This window comes from Triticum urartu, chromosome 3 (genome assembly GCF_003073215.2).
Source record: "Triticum urartu cultivar G1812 chromosome 3, Tu2.1, whole genome shotgun sequence".
In the NCBI taxonomy this organism is placed as follows: domain Eukaryota; kingdom Viridiplantae; phylum Streptophyta; class Magnoliopsida; order Poales; family Poaceae; genus Triticum; species Triticum urartu.
This window is the reverse complement of record NC_053024.1, coordinates 699,609,967-699,626,857: the sequence shown is the minus strand read 5'-3', so window position 1 is coordinate 699,626,857 and position 16,891 is coordinate 699,609,967. Positions and strand designations below refer to the sequence as shown.

The window sequence follows — 16,891 nt, the reverse complement described above, 5'->3', positions numbered from 1 at the left end:
TCTTCTTCTTCGATGTCTTCCATCATAACCCCTCTTTCTCCATGCTTGGTCCAAACATTATAGTATGGCATGAAACCCTTATAAAGCAGGTGGCTGTGAAGGGTTTTTTAGTCAGAGTAAGACATCGTATTCCCACAACTAGGGCATGGACAACACATAAAACCATTCTGCTTGTTTGCCTCAGCCACTGTGAGAAAATTATGCACGCCCTCAATGTACTCGGAGGTGGATCTATTACCGTACATCCATTGCCGGTTCATCTGCGCGCATTATATATAATTAAGTGTGTCAAAAACCATTACAGGACATCATGAATAGACAAGTGACCAAATTAATAGAAGTTCATCATCACATTAAAACCAAAGTACATACATAGTTCTCATTTAACAACATATAGCTCTCCAAAGCATCTAATTAAAGCATACATTGAAACTATGTAAAACATTTCAATGCAACAACAAATGCGATCATAATCGCAACCAAGGTAACAATTGATCCAACGGCATAATGATACCAAGCCTCGGTATGAAAGGCATATTTTCTAATCTTTCTAATCTTCAAGCGCATTGCATCCATCTTGATCTTGTGATCATCGACGACATCCGCAACATGCAACTCCAATATCATCTTCTCCTCCTCAATTTTTTTCAATTTTTCCTTCAAGTAATTGTTTTCTTCTTCAACTAAATTTAACCTCTCGACAATAGGGTCGGTTGGAATTTCCGGTTCACATACCTCCTAGATAAAAAAATCTATGTCACGTTGGTCGGCATAATTGTCATAAACACTAAATGAACCAAATAGTTATAAAAGATAATATATATACCACATCCAAATCAGAAAAGATGAGGGCCGACGGAGGCGGATACCAAAACCATCGCACTATATAATAACAAACAATAATAAAAGTAAGAAAATTACACAAGTATTTGTCTAAATCATACAAGTAAGAACGTTTTTTTTATTTTAGAAAGAAGATAAAATCATGAGGCTCACCACGGTGGTGCCGGCGACGAGATCGGCGTGGGCAATCGACGGCGGTGAGGATGGGGACGGGACAGGACGGACCGCCAAACCTAGACAAATCTCGAGAAAAATGGAGCATGGACAAGGAGCTTCGAGAGGAGAAAGCTTAAGTGTGGCTCGGGCATTTCATCAAACACCTCATGTGCATAGGAGGTGAGCTAGAGCACCACGAAGCTCTCCAATGGCCGGCCGGAAAAACAGAGCACTCCACTGCTCTGCTTGCGGGCGAGGGGCTATATATAGGCATTCCATTGGTCTCAATTCTTGTCTGGAACCGGGACTAAAGGACCCCCTTTGGCCCCAGTTCCAGCCACGAACCGGGACCAATGGTTGTGGGCCAGGAGCTAGGACCATTGGTCCCGGTTCGTGTCTGGAATCAGGATCAAAGGGGCCAGACGAACCGGGACCAATGCCCCACGAGGCCCGGCCGGCCTCCTGGCCTCACGAACCGGGACCTATGCCCCCATGGGTCCCGATTCGTGATTGAACCAGGACTAATAGGCTGGCCCGGCCTAGACCAAAGCCCTGTTTTTTATTAGTGACCTTTAGGAATTCAGACTTGTGTTACCATGCAAGCATCTATGTTATCTGAGTGCCCCTTCACATAATATCTTGTTATGTGGTAGCCGTGCTATCTTTCCTCTAGAACTGTTGCAGTTAGGATGTTCTCTGAATCTTGGGTATTGCCTCAACTGTAGTAGTCTAGGATGTTCCCCATACACCAGCCTCCCCTGTCCAATACCATGTTGAGGGTGAAGGGAAGTATTGGGAAGCCAAACATTGCAGGCTTCAGAAATGAACTCGTAAACAGATTTAAGCGGAGGATTTAGCACCAACATACCATATTACACGGGAGCACCAGTTTCACTATCAGCCTTCCTGCCAGTAGCTGAAGCAAAAACCACTGCAGAAGTAGTAGCTATCTATCTTTTGGATTTGAATCATCTCTGAAATTTTTAAAAAAACATTCCATCTGCAAATTCACTTCCTGGAATGAATAAACAAACGAACTCGCCTATCCCCAGGTGTAGTCCCGTCATTATGAACTGCTGCACCCCTCTTTGCAGATAAACTACCTTATCATTATGAACTACCTGATATAGCATTATTAGATCACATCTATCCCTGGTTGGCGTCAAATGAGTTTGATAAACAGAGGAACATTATTTAATCTCATCTTCTCTCTGTCAGCCAAAGAATTGTTCAGAACTGATGAAACAAATGCTGATAATCTCAACTGCTTGATAAACCTTTATTTCCTTTATACGAATATAACTGGTAATTTTAAATGAGTCTTACAAAACACAGTTTTCATCAGCGGTGTTAATATCCATTAGTCAACCTCTTGACACCATTGAACTAAGATGGAAACGTATCACTTTCAAATAAGATATAACAGTTAGGAAGAGCAGAATCGTTGGAGAAAGCAGAAGACATACATCTCCAATAATACAACCAATCTTACATCAGAATCATACAATTTGTCCGATAAATGTGTAGATAACACACCAATTTCAAATTAAACCTGAGCTTCCACATCACAGCCCTACTCGGAAACAAACGCCGATATTAGAAATTCACACTAAGCCTATGCTCCGACCAACCCAATGGAAAAGGAACGCAAATACAGTACTTATTGCCTAACGCCATACACGCTGGAGTGATGAATACATGGCCAGCGAGATGACGCGACCGGGCAAAGCATGAAATCAGGGCAAGCAGGGAGACATCACACGAACGCTTAGCGCCCACTGGATTTGTTCGCCGGTTGGCACGTATCCAAAATTCAGAATTAATAAATTACTACAGATGTGGAAGGGGGGAATCTTGTGTGCCTACAGATGAACTGTAGCTCGCTAGGCTGGATGTCCACGACGCCTTATCCCATGGACATCAAATGCTCCAATTCGAGGCCACGTCACTCCGGGCGTTCCTCTGAGGCTCTAGCCACCGCTGGTGGAACTGTGGAAGAACTCGATCGACATCTCGGAGGCTGCCATGGGAAGAGATGTGGTAGCCGTGGCAGTCTTCTTAGATGGCCTGGGAGTGGAAGAGGACGTCGGCGGACGGGATGGTGGCCGCTGCCGCCGCCGCTCCAGGAACTCAATTGTGCTTTCGTGGCTCGAGGTAACCACCTCGCCGTGCTTCCTGTACGCCATCTCTGATGGCTCCTGCCACCAGCTCGGCCATGGGGAGAGGAGATGCGGTGGGGGGCTCAACCAGGAGGGAAGATAGGAGCTCGGTGGTGGGATGGGGAGGGCCGCGAGGCAGTGGCGGCGCCAGGAAATGAAGGCTGGGTATTCATTTAATTTTTTTCTGACTCTAAATGTAGTATATGAATCAAATAACACAACACTAGCAATATATGAACAAAACAACACTAGCATAACGGCAATAGCAATATTTCAATGTATCAGACGATAACAACATAAATACATAAGTACCTTTTGATTAATAAAGTGATGATATCCTTCTTACAATATATTAAATCCCTTCTTCACAAAAGCATCTCCACCGGGACATCTTGTTTTATCCTTGAACAAATAGCAAACGAAGCAGAAAGCGGCTTCTTTGTCCACACTATACTCAAGCCACTTGTAATCCTTAAACCAAGAAGGAGAAAAGCAACGCTGTAATCCACTTATATCTCTATACTCAAAATTATGATTCTTTGGTTGACATACCTCCAACTCGATATATCTCCTTCTAACTTTATTCTGGTCATTGACATTGTACCTAGAGATGGGGATCCGTTTCCCAAGATCAGACTCAAGTGCTTCCAAATCTACTTCAAACTGAACTTCATCATTTGCTTCATCATCTTCTACAATTGGGGTTGGGGAGCCAGCTGCACTCTCAGATTCTGGATGGCCATCATCAGGTTCATGTGCCAGTTGCAGATTGCTCTCAATAGTAGGAGGAATGATACTACTGTTGTCAACTTCAACATCAGGAGGATTTGGTGTAGATGTCGAAGTTCTTTTATTTGCCTTGGAAGCTCTTTCCCACAATGCAAAAATACTAACACCCTTCTTCTTCATCTGTGATACAAGATCAGAAAAAAAAAATACATCAGTAATCTAGTAATCTACTAAGTTAGTCGTGTAGCAAACTAGTGTTCGGATCATTCTAAACAAATGAATATGAATGCATTTTACAGCACAAGAATTTATCCTGACACAAAAAAATCATTCTACAACATCATGAATAGCAGAGGAGTTGTACCGAATTATTCAACCAATAATATTTTCGCGCACTCAGTAGGCAGTAGCAGAGTGATGTGCATATTTGACAGCAACACAAGCAGCAATTTGTCCCCAAAACTTTAACCCGAAATACCCATCTTAGGCAGTAGCTCGTTGCATTCAAATCCAGCACTAGCAGCAATTTGTCCAATTTGACTGCACTACCAATCCACCTACAGATAATAGAACTAGGAATTAGGAATTAGGAGCATGTGATTTGACTAGGAACCGGGAATTAAGAATTGGGAACTAGGACAAATCTAGCACTAGCTCGCTCTGTGATGCTCCAGGCGCTGCTACAATTTGACCAGGCGCTGTCGCATAAGCCTATAGGAATTAGAACTAGGAGAAGAGGAGAATAGAACCTGGTCCGCTGCCGGCCTGCCGCTGGTCGCCCGTTCAGCGGCTCCGCTTGCCGTTGCCTGCAATCAGTACTGGCCGTCGCCGCTGGCCGCTACTCGCCGCCGCCACCGCCGCTGGCCGCAGTCGCTAGGTTAGGTTGGGGACTTGGGAAACGGCCGAGTGGGGGTTGGATCAAGTGAATGGGGCGAGTATAGCTGATATCCTGTGTGGGCTATGGGCCATTAAATAAGACATGTATTAATTTTTTAAGGCCAAATCTTGAGTATTCATATGAATACACGTGAATATCCCTGGCGCCGCCGATGCCGCGAGGAGGCGAGATAGTGACGGCAGAGAAGATTAGGCAGAGCCTCGCTGCCGCATGCCGCAGGTCGCAGCGTCAGCACCATCTGCTCCCTCTGTTCCTAAATATTTGTCTTTCTAGATATTTCAATAAGTGACTGCATACGGAGTAAAATGAGTAAATCTACACTCTAAAATACGTCTATATACATCTGTATGTGGTATTTCATTTGAAATCTCTAAAAAGACGAATATTTAGGAACGAAGGAAGTAGATGAAACGACCGAAGCGGCACCGCTCTCTCAGAAGGGAACACGACATCGCGTAACGAAGGAACACCGGCTGGACCAACAGCGGCACGCACGCAACCCGATGACCAATGGAAAGCCACCGAACAATTGAGCCAAGAGCGGCAGGAACAGAATGCCACAGAAACGATTGGGCCAACAGCGGCAGGAACACAACCCGTTGACCAATAGAAATCCAGAGAAGCATCGAGGCAGAAGGAACGTGTCAGGGCACGGACTCCACCGTACAAACTGGCCCACGCACAGCAAAAAATGCTAAACCAACCAACGCAACCCGCACACATGTTCAAAAAAATTGAAACGAAAACCTGGACACACCACGCATTCGTACACAGTCATTTCCCAAGAAAATACACGTGCCCTGGACCAGTTTACCCAGGGGTCATTTTCATACAAGTGGTGAAACCTCAAAGCGAAAACGTCCCCGAAAATAGGGGCTTGGGTATATGGATAATGGGTTAAATTTCATAAGCAATGTGAGAAATGAACAGAAGATTCATTGTATTAGTTGTACTATATGCAGATACAAAAGCATCATGTTGTGTCCACTTTGATCCTGAATTTGTGATCCAAAATCCAAATTGAAATCTTCTACTATATGGCAGGGACCATCTGAACGCCTTGGAGACGGTCGTAATTTTTGACTCAAAGCAAAAAATCCTGCTCATGTGGACTATAATTTTTTCAACGGAGAGCAAAAAAGGGCAGAAATCTCAAAATCAATACGAATTGACGAGATTCAATCCAAAAAAGAGCAAAGGGATCCCTACCTAGTACCTACCAGGGTGTGAAGATGAGCCTACAGATTTATCCTTCATCGTGGCGGCGGCGGCGGCATCGGCAACGATGGCCTTCCCGCGATCGGGGGATTGGAGATTGACGTGATCGTTTGGGTGGAAAAAACGATATGTGGGTTATGCGCCGTATGTGAACGATGGTCAAGCCGTCGGCCATGCGCGGCCAGACTCCACATCTCGTTGAGGGCCCCCTGTCCTCTGTCCCGATGGTGCACCTAGCATTGTTGGAAAGTGTGTGGAGGTGTGTCTTCGTCGAATCTCGCAGGATTCGGTCGGTGTTGATTTCGGAGGATCTATTTGGATCCGGTATTTGTTCATCTTCGTTTAAGTGTTTACAAGTTTGATCCTTTTGATGTACGTACGTTTTTTTTCATCAGCGATGGTTGTTGCTCTGTTGCGTTGGTCTTACGATGCCTTAGCAAAACGACTTACTACAACAAGGTTTGACCAACTCCGGTGAGGGAGGGGTGATGACGGTGTCGCGTCTTCAGCTCGCTCTAGTATTTGTAGTCGTTGCTAGATGGTCCACAGACATGTGGTTGTAAATTTTGTTACCTCTATTGTTTTTTGTACTGTCATCGAATAGATTAGAAGTTTCTCAAAAAAAAAATTATACCTCCATGTTTATCTGAGCTTCTAAATGGGCCGCTCGCGCTGTCTATTCTATTCTTCAGTTCAGAAAATGCCAACTTGCCAAGCCTTCAGACATCCTAACATGTCGTGAACCAACCTATGATTGAATGGTTAGAGGGATAGTGGTATCCTCAGCCCATCAGGGTTCAAGTCATGGTGCTCATATTATTCTTTGATTTATTTCAGAATTTCCGGCAACACACTTTCAATAGGAGGAGACGTTCTTATCGACGACAAGGCGTGTGACTTCGTAAATTTTAAGATGACATGTCGGCTCAGTCTCTCGGAGGTGCTCGTAGGGATAAGATATGTATGTGTGTGTTCATAAGGGTGAATGTATGCGCGTATGTATGAGCGCTTGTCGTCTGTACTAATGTTAAAAAAAAAAGACGTCCTGACATGTCCACCGAGAAGTGGAGGGGGAAGGGTGGAAGACGGCAACCATCGCGGCGAGGTCGACTCGTTCCAGCCCGCGCCGTACGGGCGGTCGCTGCCCAGCATCTCCACCACCTCCCGAGGTGCCGCGGCGACGCCGCCGCGGGTTTCCTCGCCCGGCTCCGCATCTATCCTGAATCGCGGTTTCGGCGGAGGGTGGGGGATCGACCCAGGATGAGGGAGTACCTCGGCATTAACTCCGAATCGGGGGAGGGAGAGAGGTTGGGTCGCCGGCGGGCGGCGGCTGCCTAAGCTATGATGCGTTCGAGGAGGGCAGCGGTGAGGGGATGCCTGGGGTTGGGCGGGCGCTTGTTTAGAACAAGGAGGGAGACCAAGTAGAAGATTTTCGACAATTACTTGGTTAGTGCTGCAAATCAAATTCTCCCTTTATATTCCCAAATGATTAAGAAGCAGATGCTAGTTGAGATTTGATGATATTGTGTTAAACAGTTCTGTGAGATATTCATAGCTTCTTGACCAAATAGTTGTCTGCCAAAAACACAATTCATTCAGTTTCAACTATAGCAAAACCTGAACTTGCTGTTGCGTTTCTAGGAATTGTTGCCTCGGCTGTACAATTGAACTTCCACGTCCTCAGATCTATCCGCTAGTATTAATTTTCACATCACTACTATACAAACAACTACAATGACCTCTGTGCAAGCTCAGATGTATCTTCTTTGATTAGTTGGTTACTCATCTCTTCTGCCAGTTGAATAGCTTGATTGAGAGTCCGAAGAGGAAAGCGAAGAGAACTGCAAAGGACGCAACCACCAGACCGACTGCCCACAGGAAGTCGTGATGGTAACCAAAGTAGCCCTTGACAAACTCGGACACGAGCATGCCATTGTCGAACTTCTCCGTAACGTCCCCAAACTGTGAAGCTACCAGACCATAGAGTGTCCACGAAACAGGGCAGAGCCAGTAATACCACCTCCACCATATTGGGATTCTCTGTAGAAAGAGTTAAAGTAGCCAATTAGAATGTATGTTAGGGAAAACAAGGAGCAAAGTCCATTCACTGTTGATAACAGATACTAGTATACTTACTGTTCTTGGTATTATAAATCCCGAGAAAAGGTTCCACATGGTGTAGAAAGCCGAGGAAACAACGGAAGCGATGTTGTAGTTTGGTGTCAGGCCCACCGTCATCATCCCGTAAAATGTGTAGTATGATAGGGTGAAGAACATGAAGAACAGGTACCAGAACAACTTCACAGCTGTCCATTCGAACCCAATCATGGCATACACTATCACGCCATATATTAAGGACTGAACAAATATGTATGGAAGTTCTATTGCAACCTGCAAATGGAAATAGATGTTAAGCGATTTGTGTTCTTTTATTTCATTCCACTTTATATGGAAATTGGTTCAACCATCTTTTCTGTGAATTCAATCTGATCTTAAACATTTTAGCAAGGCCTCCTATGTGCATTCTTGCATCTTATTCGTAGTCTTGTTTTTTAGCATATAAATAAAGTGACCAAATAATAAAGCTTAGGCCAAGTAAACTCTACCTGCCCCAATGCATATGGCAAAGGCGAATACATGTGAGCCGCTCTTTCCCTATAAAAGACAGTGCGCTCAACAGCCACAACTGGCTGAACTGTCGCGGAATTCTGTACCCCCATGTACAAAACTGAGGCGTACATGGAACCCATGGCATTGAATAAGTCCTGTTGACTCTGCCTGCAAGAGTGAAAAATCCCTGGTTAATTTCGATAAGTAGGAACTGGATTCCCGTTTATTCTTTTGTATATATTATTACCTTTTCCTGCCAATGCCCCAGAACATTGTTCCAAACAAGAGTGCCATTACTACGGTGTAGAAGTACTTGACAGCAGTATATGGGGGATTTCTCCAATATGACTGACTTTGCTTCCACAGGCAAGCGAAACATTGTGTGAGGAAGGTCTGCGAGTACTGTGTTGGAAAGGATAGGTCATTTGAACCTTCGGGGGGTGTGCTTAGCTCCTTTATTAAATTTTTGTTCATCCTGAAACACAACCAAAATTGAAAAAATATAAGATAAGGTCTTAAATCGAAAATAGAAATGTCTGCATTTTTTGAGTAATTGATTAGATTTTAAACTACGGACAATAATGCCACCAGAAACCTACCCATATAGTTCAGAATTCTTGTATACTTGGCTGAAGTTGATCCCAGTTATCTGTTCTTGTACTGCACTAGTCACTTCCAGCATCCATGTTGAAGGATTATAGCTGTCTTTAATCTTGCTCACACCTTCAATAGCCTTGGTAGAATCAAAGCAAAGCAGTTAAATGACATGTTTGTTCAGTATAAAACTGCATATGGAAACATACAATACGTTTTCTCTCTCTCAACTCACCTCAAAATATTTAATCAATTCACACGAATGGCGTCCCAGTGGACCTACATAAATCTCTTCACCTCCTCGTTTCATCAGGAAGAGCTGCATAGACACGTATGAACATATATGATATAGTTGTTAAAAGTGTCTGCAGACATAGTTAACTGCCAATGTGTTGTTCTGCCTTATCTTCTATAAAAAAGGTTTTAGTACCTCATCAAAAGATTCAAATATGTCGATGCTTGGTTGGTGAATTGTGCAAACTACTGTCCTTCCTGTATCCACTGTATTCCTTATTGTCCTCATGACAATGGCTGCAGCTCTTGCATCAAGTCCAGATGTCGGTTCATCCATGAAAATGATAGAAGGGTTAGCTACCAGCTCCACTGCAATTGTTAATCTTTTCCTTTGCTCAGTTGATAATCCAGTCACACCAGGTAGTCCAACCAATGAATCTTTTAAGGGGGAAAGCTCCACAAGCTCCATGACCTCATCGATGAACATCTGTGTACCAGGTGGTGCGATGAATTAGTTAGTACAGAACACAATTAAATAATAAACTGTATAAAAAGGAGAAAAGACTGACTAAATAATCTCATCGCGTTCTTTTATGATATATGCTTATTATGTGATGTATTACTATTCAAATTATAGTAGAGTCTTTGTTCTTTGAAAACCTTTCTTGTTGAGGAATCAACATCAACTGGTAATCGTAGCCATGCAGAGAATGCAAGGGACTCGTAGACGGTCACATTTGGTGAATGGATATCATTCTGCTCACAGTATCCTGACACACGAGCAAAAGTTTCTTGCTTCTTTGGGTAGCCAGATATTGTAATGTTGCCTTCTACGTATCCACTGGTCTTCCTCCCAGCCAGCACATCCATCAGTGTGGTCTTACCGGCACCACTGACACCCATGAGAGCTGTAAGCACACCTGGCCTAAATGAACCACTGATACCCTTCAATAGTTCCAATCGGTCCTCTTTCACACCTTGTGCTTTGACTTCCTGCATTTTATCGGATAAGCCATTAGGTATGATGGTATATACATAGGTCAATTTGCACAGTGAGCATGCATATTAGGAAATATTGTAATTTTAATAGTATTTCCATTAAAAAAGAATACCTCTGGCATGTCTACACTGTATCTTATATCTTCGAATGTGAGGGAGAGAGGTGTAAAAGGGAGGATCATTCCTTTCTTGCTGGGACAAGAATTCACTGTTGCGTTGTTTGAAGTTGATTCACCGTTGCTCTCATCTGCAGTATCTGATGGACATAATCATGGGATTAATTTTAAATCCATTATATTGCATATCATATTTTGATTGATGAATGTAAAAACAAGTGCTTTACCGAGTGTTGTTGTATTTTTATGCTCTCCTGATGTTTCTTCCAGGATTTCACCAGTTAAATTAGCCTGTTTTATCTTCATCGTTTCCTCAGATATTGTTTGCTGACTGCTGTCAAATGCTGCAGAGCAAAATGTATAAGATTAAAAATAGACCTCCAATTGTAAGGACCCTTTCTATTGGGACCTAAATACAAGTTATTGTAACTCACGTTTGAGAAATGTTAGGCAGATGGTGTAGAGGGCATTGAATAGCAGCACATATCCGAGCAATGCACCAACACCAATCCAATACCATTTTGCCTCAGTAAACATTCCACGAGATTCCAGAACTAGTCTTCCAAGTGATTCTTTGAAACCGGGGATTGTCTGTAATATAGCAGTAATAATATGATTTAGTCTACCATTTTCAGTTAGATGATTATTTATTCATTTCTGAATAATTTATGAAGTCCTTACCTTGTTCCAGCTGTCACCTAGGAATTCATTTACTGATATGGCATTTTGTGCATACATCAGCGGTGATATCCAGTACCCCCATATCCACCATTTCTTCACATTCTCTGTTAAAACAAAGCAACAGTTTAATTTCCAATTCTCATACAAAGCATCACATTTAATGTGCCAATAGCAACTGCACTTAGGCAATTTGATCGAAGCATTCTTTGCTTGCTATCTCAAACATGGTGTTTTAGGCTGGTATTATTGCATACCTCTTGACAGGACGAATCCGCCTGTAAGCATACAGATTAGTAAGAAGAATGAACCAATGGTGTTTGCAACAATTTGATTCCTTGCAAGACCAGCAATGAAGCGGAAGAGGCCAGACGCTGTCTCACTCATTACTAACAGGAGCAGGAATTGCCTAAAAAGTCTGCAGTAATTCATTACTTTTGTTAGCTTCTGCAAAACATTCATAAAAAAAGTATGGTAGCAATATTAGTTTCCTTACCTCTCTACATTGGGATCAAATCCGATGACGTAGTATGTTATGAAGACCCATATTGATGCATTCAGCAAGGAGAGGGGTGTTTTAATGATCCATGAGGGCAAGGAGTACGTCCATGCTGGAAAGAAAAGGAGATCCCTTTGTTTGAAGAAAACAGGGAGCTTTGCAACAGTTAGGCCCACTTCTGCCAACCCATTGAACATGATCATCACGATCCCAAAGAACAGTGCACCCATGTATATCCCTCCATTTGTTATCGAGTCATGATGCATATTTGTCCAAAGAAAGACCGTCATTGTAATGATTGCCATAAGCGTCAACTGAACAATAAAGAGATATAACATGATGAGATACTTTTAACTTCAAACTTCTATAGACTATAATTATACAGTGCGTGATCAGTATGTACTGAAAATAAAATTTAGTTTTCTGGAATCACCTGAGTCGCCTTGAATATATACACAAAGGAGTTTCTTCTCATGAGCAACATCTCTCTGTTGATGTTAGCTTTAAGCAGTTCTTTCATGCTGGCACCATATTTTGATGTTTTCAGGGCAGCAGGATGGCTCCTGCTCTTATCAAATGGGACAGCCAACTCACTTCTTATAGCCTGACCAACATGGAAAGATTGAAATGCCTCTGCAAAGTTCTTAACAGGAACATATCGGTATGTCTCGTCACTGTGTATCCAGTATTGTCTCTGATCTTTCCTTGATGTAACCTGCATACCACATTTCAATTACAGTCAGTCTACTTCAGCATTGTAGTCAATTATGATCCTAGCATTAGAAAATCGCTGACTTTGGGACAGAGGTTTGTACAAATATGGTTTTTTTTATTTCCTCAAGCATACCATTACAAAATACTAAAATATGTTGATGCTCTATCTGTTGCACTTGTCAATAAACTTTGCATCAAAACATTCCTAGATATTTCTAGTTTTGTATTTCAAAGGTATTTGAACATTTCAGGGTTTTATAGTAGCAAATGCATAATTGCAGAAAGCTTGATAGAACATAACAATGAAACTCACCTCCTGCAAGAAGTCTGCCACGCCTTTTCTCTCAGGACATCTGAAACCCGCTGATTCAAAGAACTCGAGCACTTGTTCACGGGGGCCATTGTAGACAACCTGACCGTCTGAGAGGAGAATTATATCGTCAAACAATTCATATGTCTCAGGTGCTGGTTGCAGCAAGGAAATAACTGCTGTTCCACCAAGAGTGTGAATAGTTTGCCGGATGGAGTTCACAATCTGGAAGGTAGTCGAACTGTCAAGTCCAGTTGATATCTCGTCCATGAAAAGGGCTCGTCCTGGCGTGACGAGCATCTCCGCTGCAGATGGGATGGGTGCGTTAGATACTTGGATCGTACAGGACACATGGTATTTTACTTACTCCCTTGATGAATCACCTGTGGTCACTCTCTTTTTTTGCCCTCCTGATATTCCTCTCAACATGTTATTTCCTACGATTGTGTCGGCACACATATCCAATCCCAGGATCTTCAGTGGTTGAAAAGGAAAAAAATAAAGAATCAGTAACATGAACACATTTTTGTATTCTATCTGTCCCTTTGAACTTAGGTGGGGAGTTTGTATATATGTTGCTAGTTTGCACGCACCTTTAGTATGTGGTTCGTGACCACCTCAGCTTTCTGTTCTCCTGTTGCAGCAGCCTATATAAACAAAATGAGAGATTAATTAGACGTGTGTCAAAACTTTTTGAGACATCCAGATGGTCAAAACAGCTAGAGCTTATATAGCTCAAGGCTTAATGAATGACTTGTGATTTAAGAACTGCACCGAACCTTCAAGTAGACGTCTATTTCTGGATCTGGTTTGATATTTGCTTCCTTTTCTCTCCTCGATAGCTCCATTAGAAGATCTAGTCATTTTGCAGAAAATGTAAGTTTCTCAGCGTGTACTGCTACTTATTTTTAAGTACTACTACTTGTTTTTCCCGTTCTTACCAAAGCGGTGACCACTTCCTTGACATTTTGCAGAGAAATTGACTGTCTCACGAACCGTCAGTTCGCCGATATGCAGGTCGTTTTGGCTCACATAAGCTGCTGACCTCCGGGGCACAAACTCGTCCATCGTGTGCCCGTTGTATGTTATTTTGCCTGACATCTTTTGGGTTTCTTCATATAAGTATATATACTTGGCAGGTGTAATCATGATATACCGAAGGGTGAAACGATCAACCTACTTATTTGTAATGAGAAGAAGAAGAACAAAGAATTAGTTACCTCGAGGCTTGAAGGGAGTGTTCCCGCCAACGCCAGGAGTAGCGTGGTTTTTCCGGCACCAGGAGGACCCAAAAGCAAGGTCATCCTAGCAAGAGCAGGGATGAGGTAAACGTAAATAATACACCCAATGAAGATGATTTGCAAACTCGTAGTAATATATGCTGGGAATTTAATTTACCTGTGAGGCTTGATGGTCCCGCTGACATTGTGAAGGACTGATATCTTCTGCTTCCTATTTGGTGTAATGTGCAGAGAATTTGCCATTCCCTGTTTGAAGTCGATTAGGCCATGTCAATCGGCCGGTGTGCATACCACATAATAGAGAAACGAAAATCTAAGGTCATGTGAGCATCCTCGACGTCTATCGACTAGCTCCTGACATTGTGTTGTTCCAGTGGTCGTTGGGTGTACTTGTATCATCTTGATATTAATACTTTTTGTGAGAAAAGATATTAATATATATATATATATATATATATATATATTTATCAAAAAAGTAGGCGTGGCCTGATTTGGCATACAGACCATTATTTCTCATGTCAAAGATAAGTCAATTATTCTATGTTGATGTCGGGGGTTTAGGGTTTTATGAGGAAAACATAGAGAAGAAAGCATATGGTAGAATTTTCAGTATATACGTACCTCGAGTACATTGGCGTAGGTATGCAGGATGGTGGGCAGGCCCCGGCTCCCCACGTACGCCTCGGCCTCCACGCAGAGGTTCTCGTACCTGACCTCGATTGTCGGCAGCTCGATCCCGACCCGGTCGACGCGCTCCTTGAACCGGGCGAGGAACCGGCCGTGGTCGTCGGCGACGCTGGCGACGCGCCGGAGCAGCGCGGCCCGCTCGCCGGCGCCGAGCCTGCCGACGTCGACGGCCCTGACGCCGTCGTCCCGCCCCGGGAAGTGGTCGAGCACCGCCGTCCGGGCGCGGTCGCGGGTGGGGAGCCGCTCCAGCGCCGCCCACCGCAGCGCCTCCTCGTCGTCGTGCTCGTCCGCGCGGTGGGACGACCGCGAGAAGGCGTTCGAGCTCCCGCCCCGCCGCAGGCCCCCGAACCCGCGGTGGATCTCGCCGGCGTCGTCCATGGTCTAGTTCCGCCGCCGCCGCCGTAGGTTGGCACGTAACTGGGAGTTCGATCACGGCGGCATGCAGAGGGTTATATGGGAAGCGGTTTGGGTGGCCAGCTGGGCGCAACGACTTGTAGTAATCTGGAAAGGAAACCGGCACGGGCTGTGTTGGGTCTGTAGTAGTAGGAGTATCCGCGAACGGTTTCCATGACTTTCCTTTTTCCAGCTCGGTCGTTGTGGTCGACCCCGAGAGGAGCGCGTCGGTAGCACAAATCAACTCCAGGTAACTACGTAGGCGTCAAGCAACTCGCAGATTGGGTGAACAGCCACCGGCCAGGCTTACAACCAACGTGCATGCCAAAATAAGCTAAGAACCGCAGCACTCGCAGAAGAAACCTCACACGGCTGTGCACATACATTCAGGCGAGGCTTCATATTTTTTTTCTTTTTTTTCAAGAAAACCTCCGATCCGCGTCATCATCCCTCTTTCACCGGAGTCAGGACCTTGTTGTAGTAGACATTCGGAAAGTCGCCGTGTTATGCAACCTCCATACAGCTGCCTCCTCTCCAAAATAATACTATTAGGGCTCCTCTGCCTCCCACCTGCGCCGCCGCCAGTCCGCCTCGTCTCCTATGGCCTTAGAGCCATGAGTACACGGTGGATCCCTGCCTTTGTCGGTCGGAGGGCTCCATTCTTAGATGTTTCTTCGAGTTTTGTTACGATTTTGTATCTTGCTCAGAAAGACGAGGCGGTGGCGGCTCCCTGAAGATGGAATAACGTTCTCCCCTCGTAGCCCACGTTCCGGTGGTGCGTCTAGCATCGCCGACGGAGGTGTGAAGGTGTGTCTCCGGCGGATCTTTCTTCGTTGGATTTGCTCGGATCTGGTTGTCGTTCTTCGTTTGTGTATCTTTAGGTTGGATCCTTCCAATCTATGCTACTCTTCATCGGTGCCAGTTGTTGTTCTGATGCGCTAGTCCTATGGGGCCTTAAGCACAACGGCTTCCTGATTGCATCTAAAACAAGTATTGCCGGGCTCCGGCAAGGAAGGGGCAATGACAACGGCGCGCCTTCAGCTCACTTCAGTGCTTGTAGTCGTCGCTAGGTGGTCTACGAATTTGGATATAATTTTTATTATTTTTCATGTTTGTTGTACGGCCATGATTGAAAATAAATAGATCGGTAATTTTCTAAAAAAAAGGGGAAGTCTTCATGCTAAGACTCTATAGGACCAGCACACCAAAACAACAGCCGTCACCGATGAAGAGTAGCGTAGATCGGAAGGATCAAACCAAACGACAACCAGATCCGAGCAAATCCACCAAAGACAAATCCGCCGGAGACACACCTCCACACATGCACCGGCGATGCGAGATGCACCACCGAAACCGGGCTGGGCGGGGAGAAGCTTATTCTATCTTCAAAGAGCCGTCGCCGTTTAGCCTTCCTGAGCAAGACACAAACCTAAACAGGCACAAAAAGACACCTAAAAACAGAGTTGGAGCCCTCCAACCAGTAAGGACCGAGATTCACCATGCCTCCATGACCTAAGACCACAGTAGATCGGTAGACCTACGGTGGTGTCGACAGGACACGAGCAACCCAGCCGCCTTCGAGTTGCTAGGGAAGGAGTTTTGTCGTGGTTTCGTTTTCAATGAAAAGGAACCGGGGGTGTGCTTCTTGCGTGGCGCCATGTCTAAAAGGCTTTACTCCCCACTGCAACACTTTTTAATTGCCAATTTTCTCCGCAAAAGCGACCACTAATGAATCCAATACCCAATCATTTGCATTGCAACAGAAGTTTCTCTGTCTAAAACACGCCTCATCATGCGTGTTCCAAAGCAAATT

The 16,891-nt window shown here is 44.3% G+C and overlaps 1 protein-coding gene and 1 long non-coding RNA gene across 3 annotated transcripts; one reads left to right on the top strand and one right to left on the bottom strand.

Annotated features, from left to right (window-relative positions):
* The first annotated feature begins 7,064 nt into the window (after nucleotides 1-7,064).
* LOC125546008 lies at nucleotides 7,065-14,463 on the top strand. 2 transcript variants are annotated; one of them, XR_007300416.1, is made up of 3 exons: nucleotides 7,065-7,449; nucleotides 12,281-14,082; nucleotides 14,230-14,463. It is a non-coding gene; the product is annotated as an uncharacterized LOC125546008 (long non-coding RNA). The 2 variants fall into 2 exon arrangements; XR_007300417.1 differs by having other exon boundaries at nucleotides 12,281-12,394; nucleotides 12,729-14,450.
* Nucleotides 14,464-14,604: 141 nt separating this feature from the next.
* On the bottom strand, nucleotides 14,605-15,063 carry LOC125547217 (ABC transporter G family member 53-like). Its single transcript, XM_048711182.1, has one exon. It carries the CDS (start codon nucleotides 15,061-15,063, stop codon nucleotides 14,605-14,607), a length of 459 nt encoding a protein of 152 aa, XP_048567139.1.
* Between the last annotated feature and the right edge of the window lie 1,828 nt (nucleotides 15,064-16,891).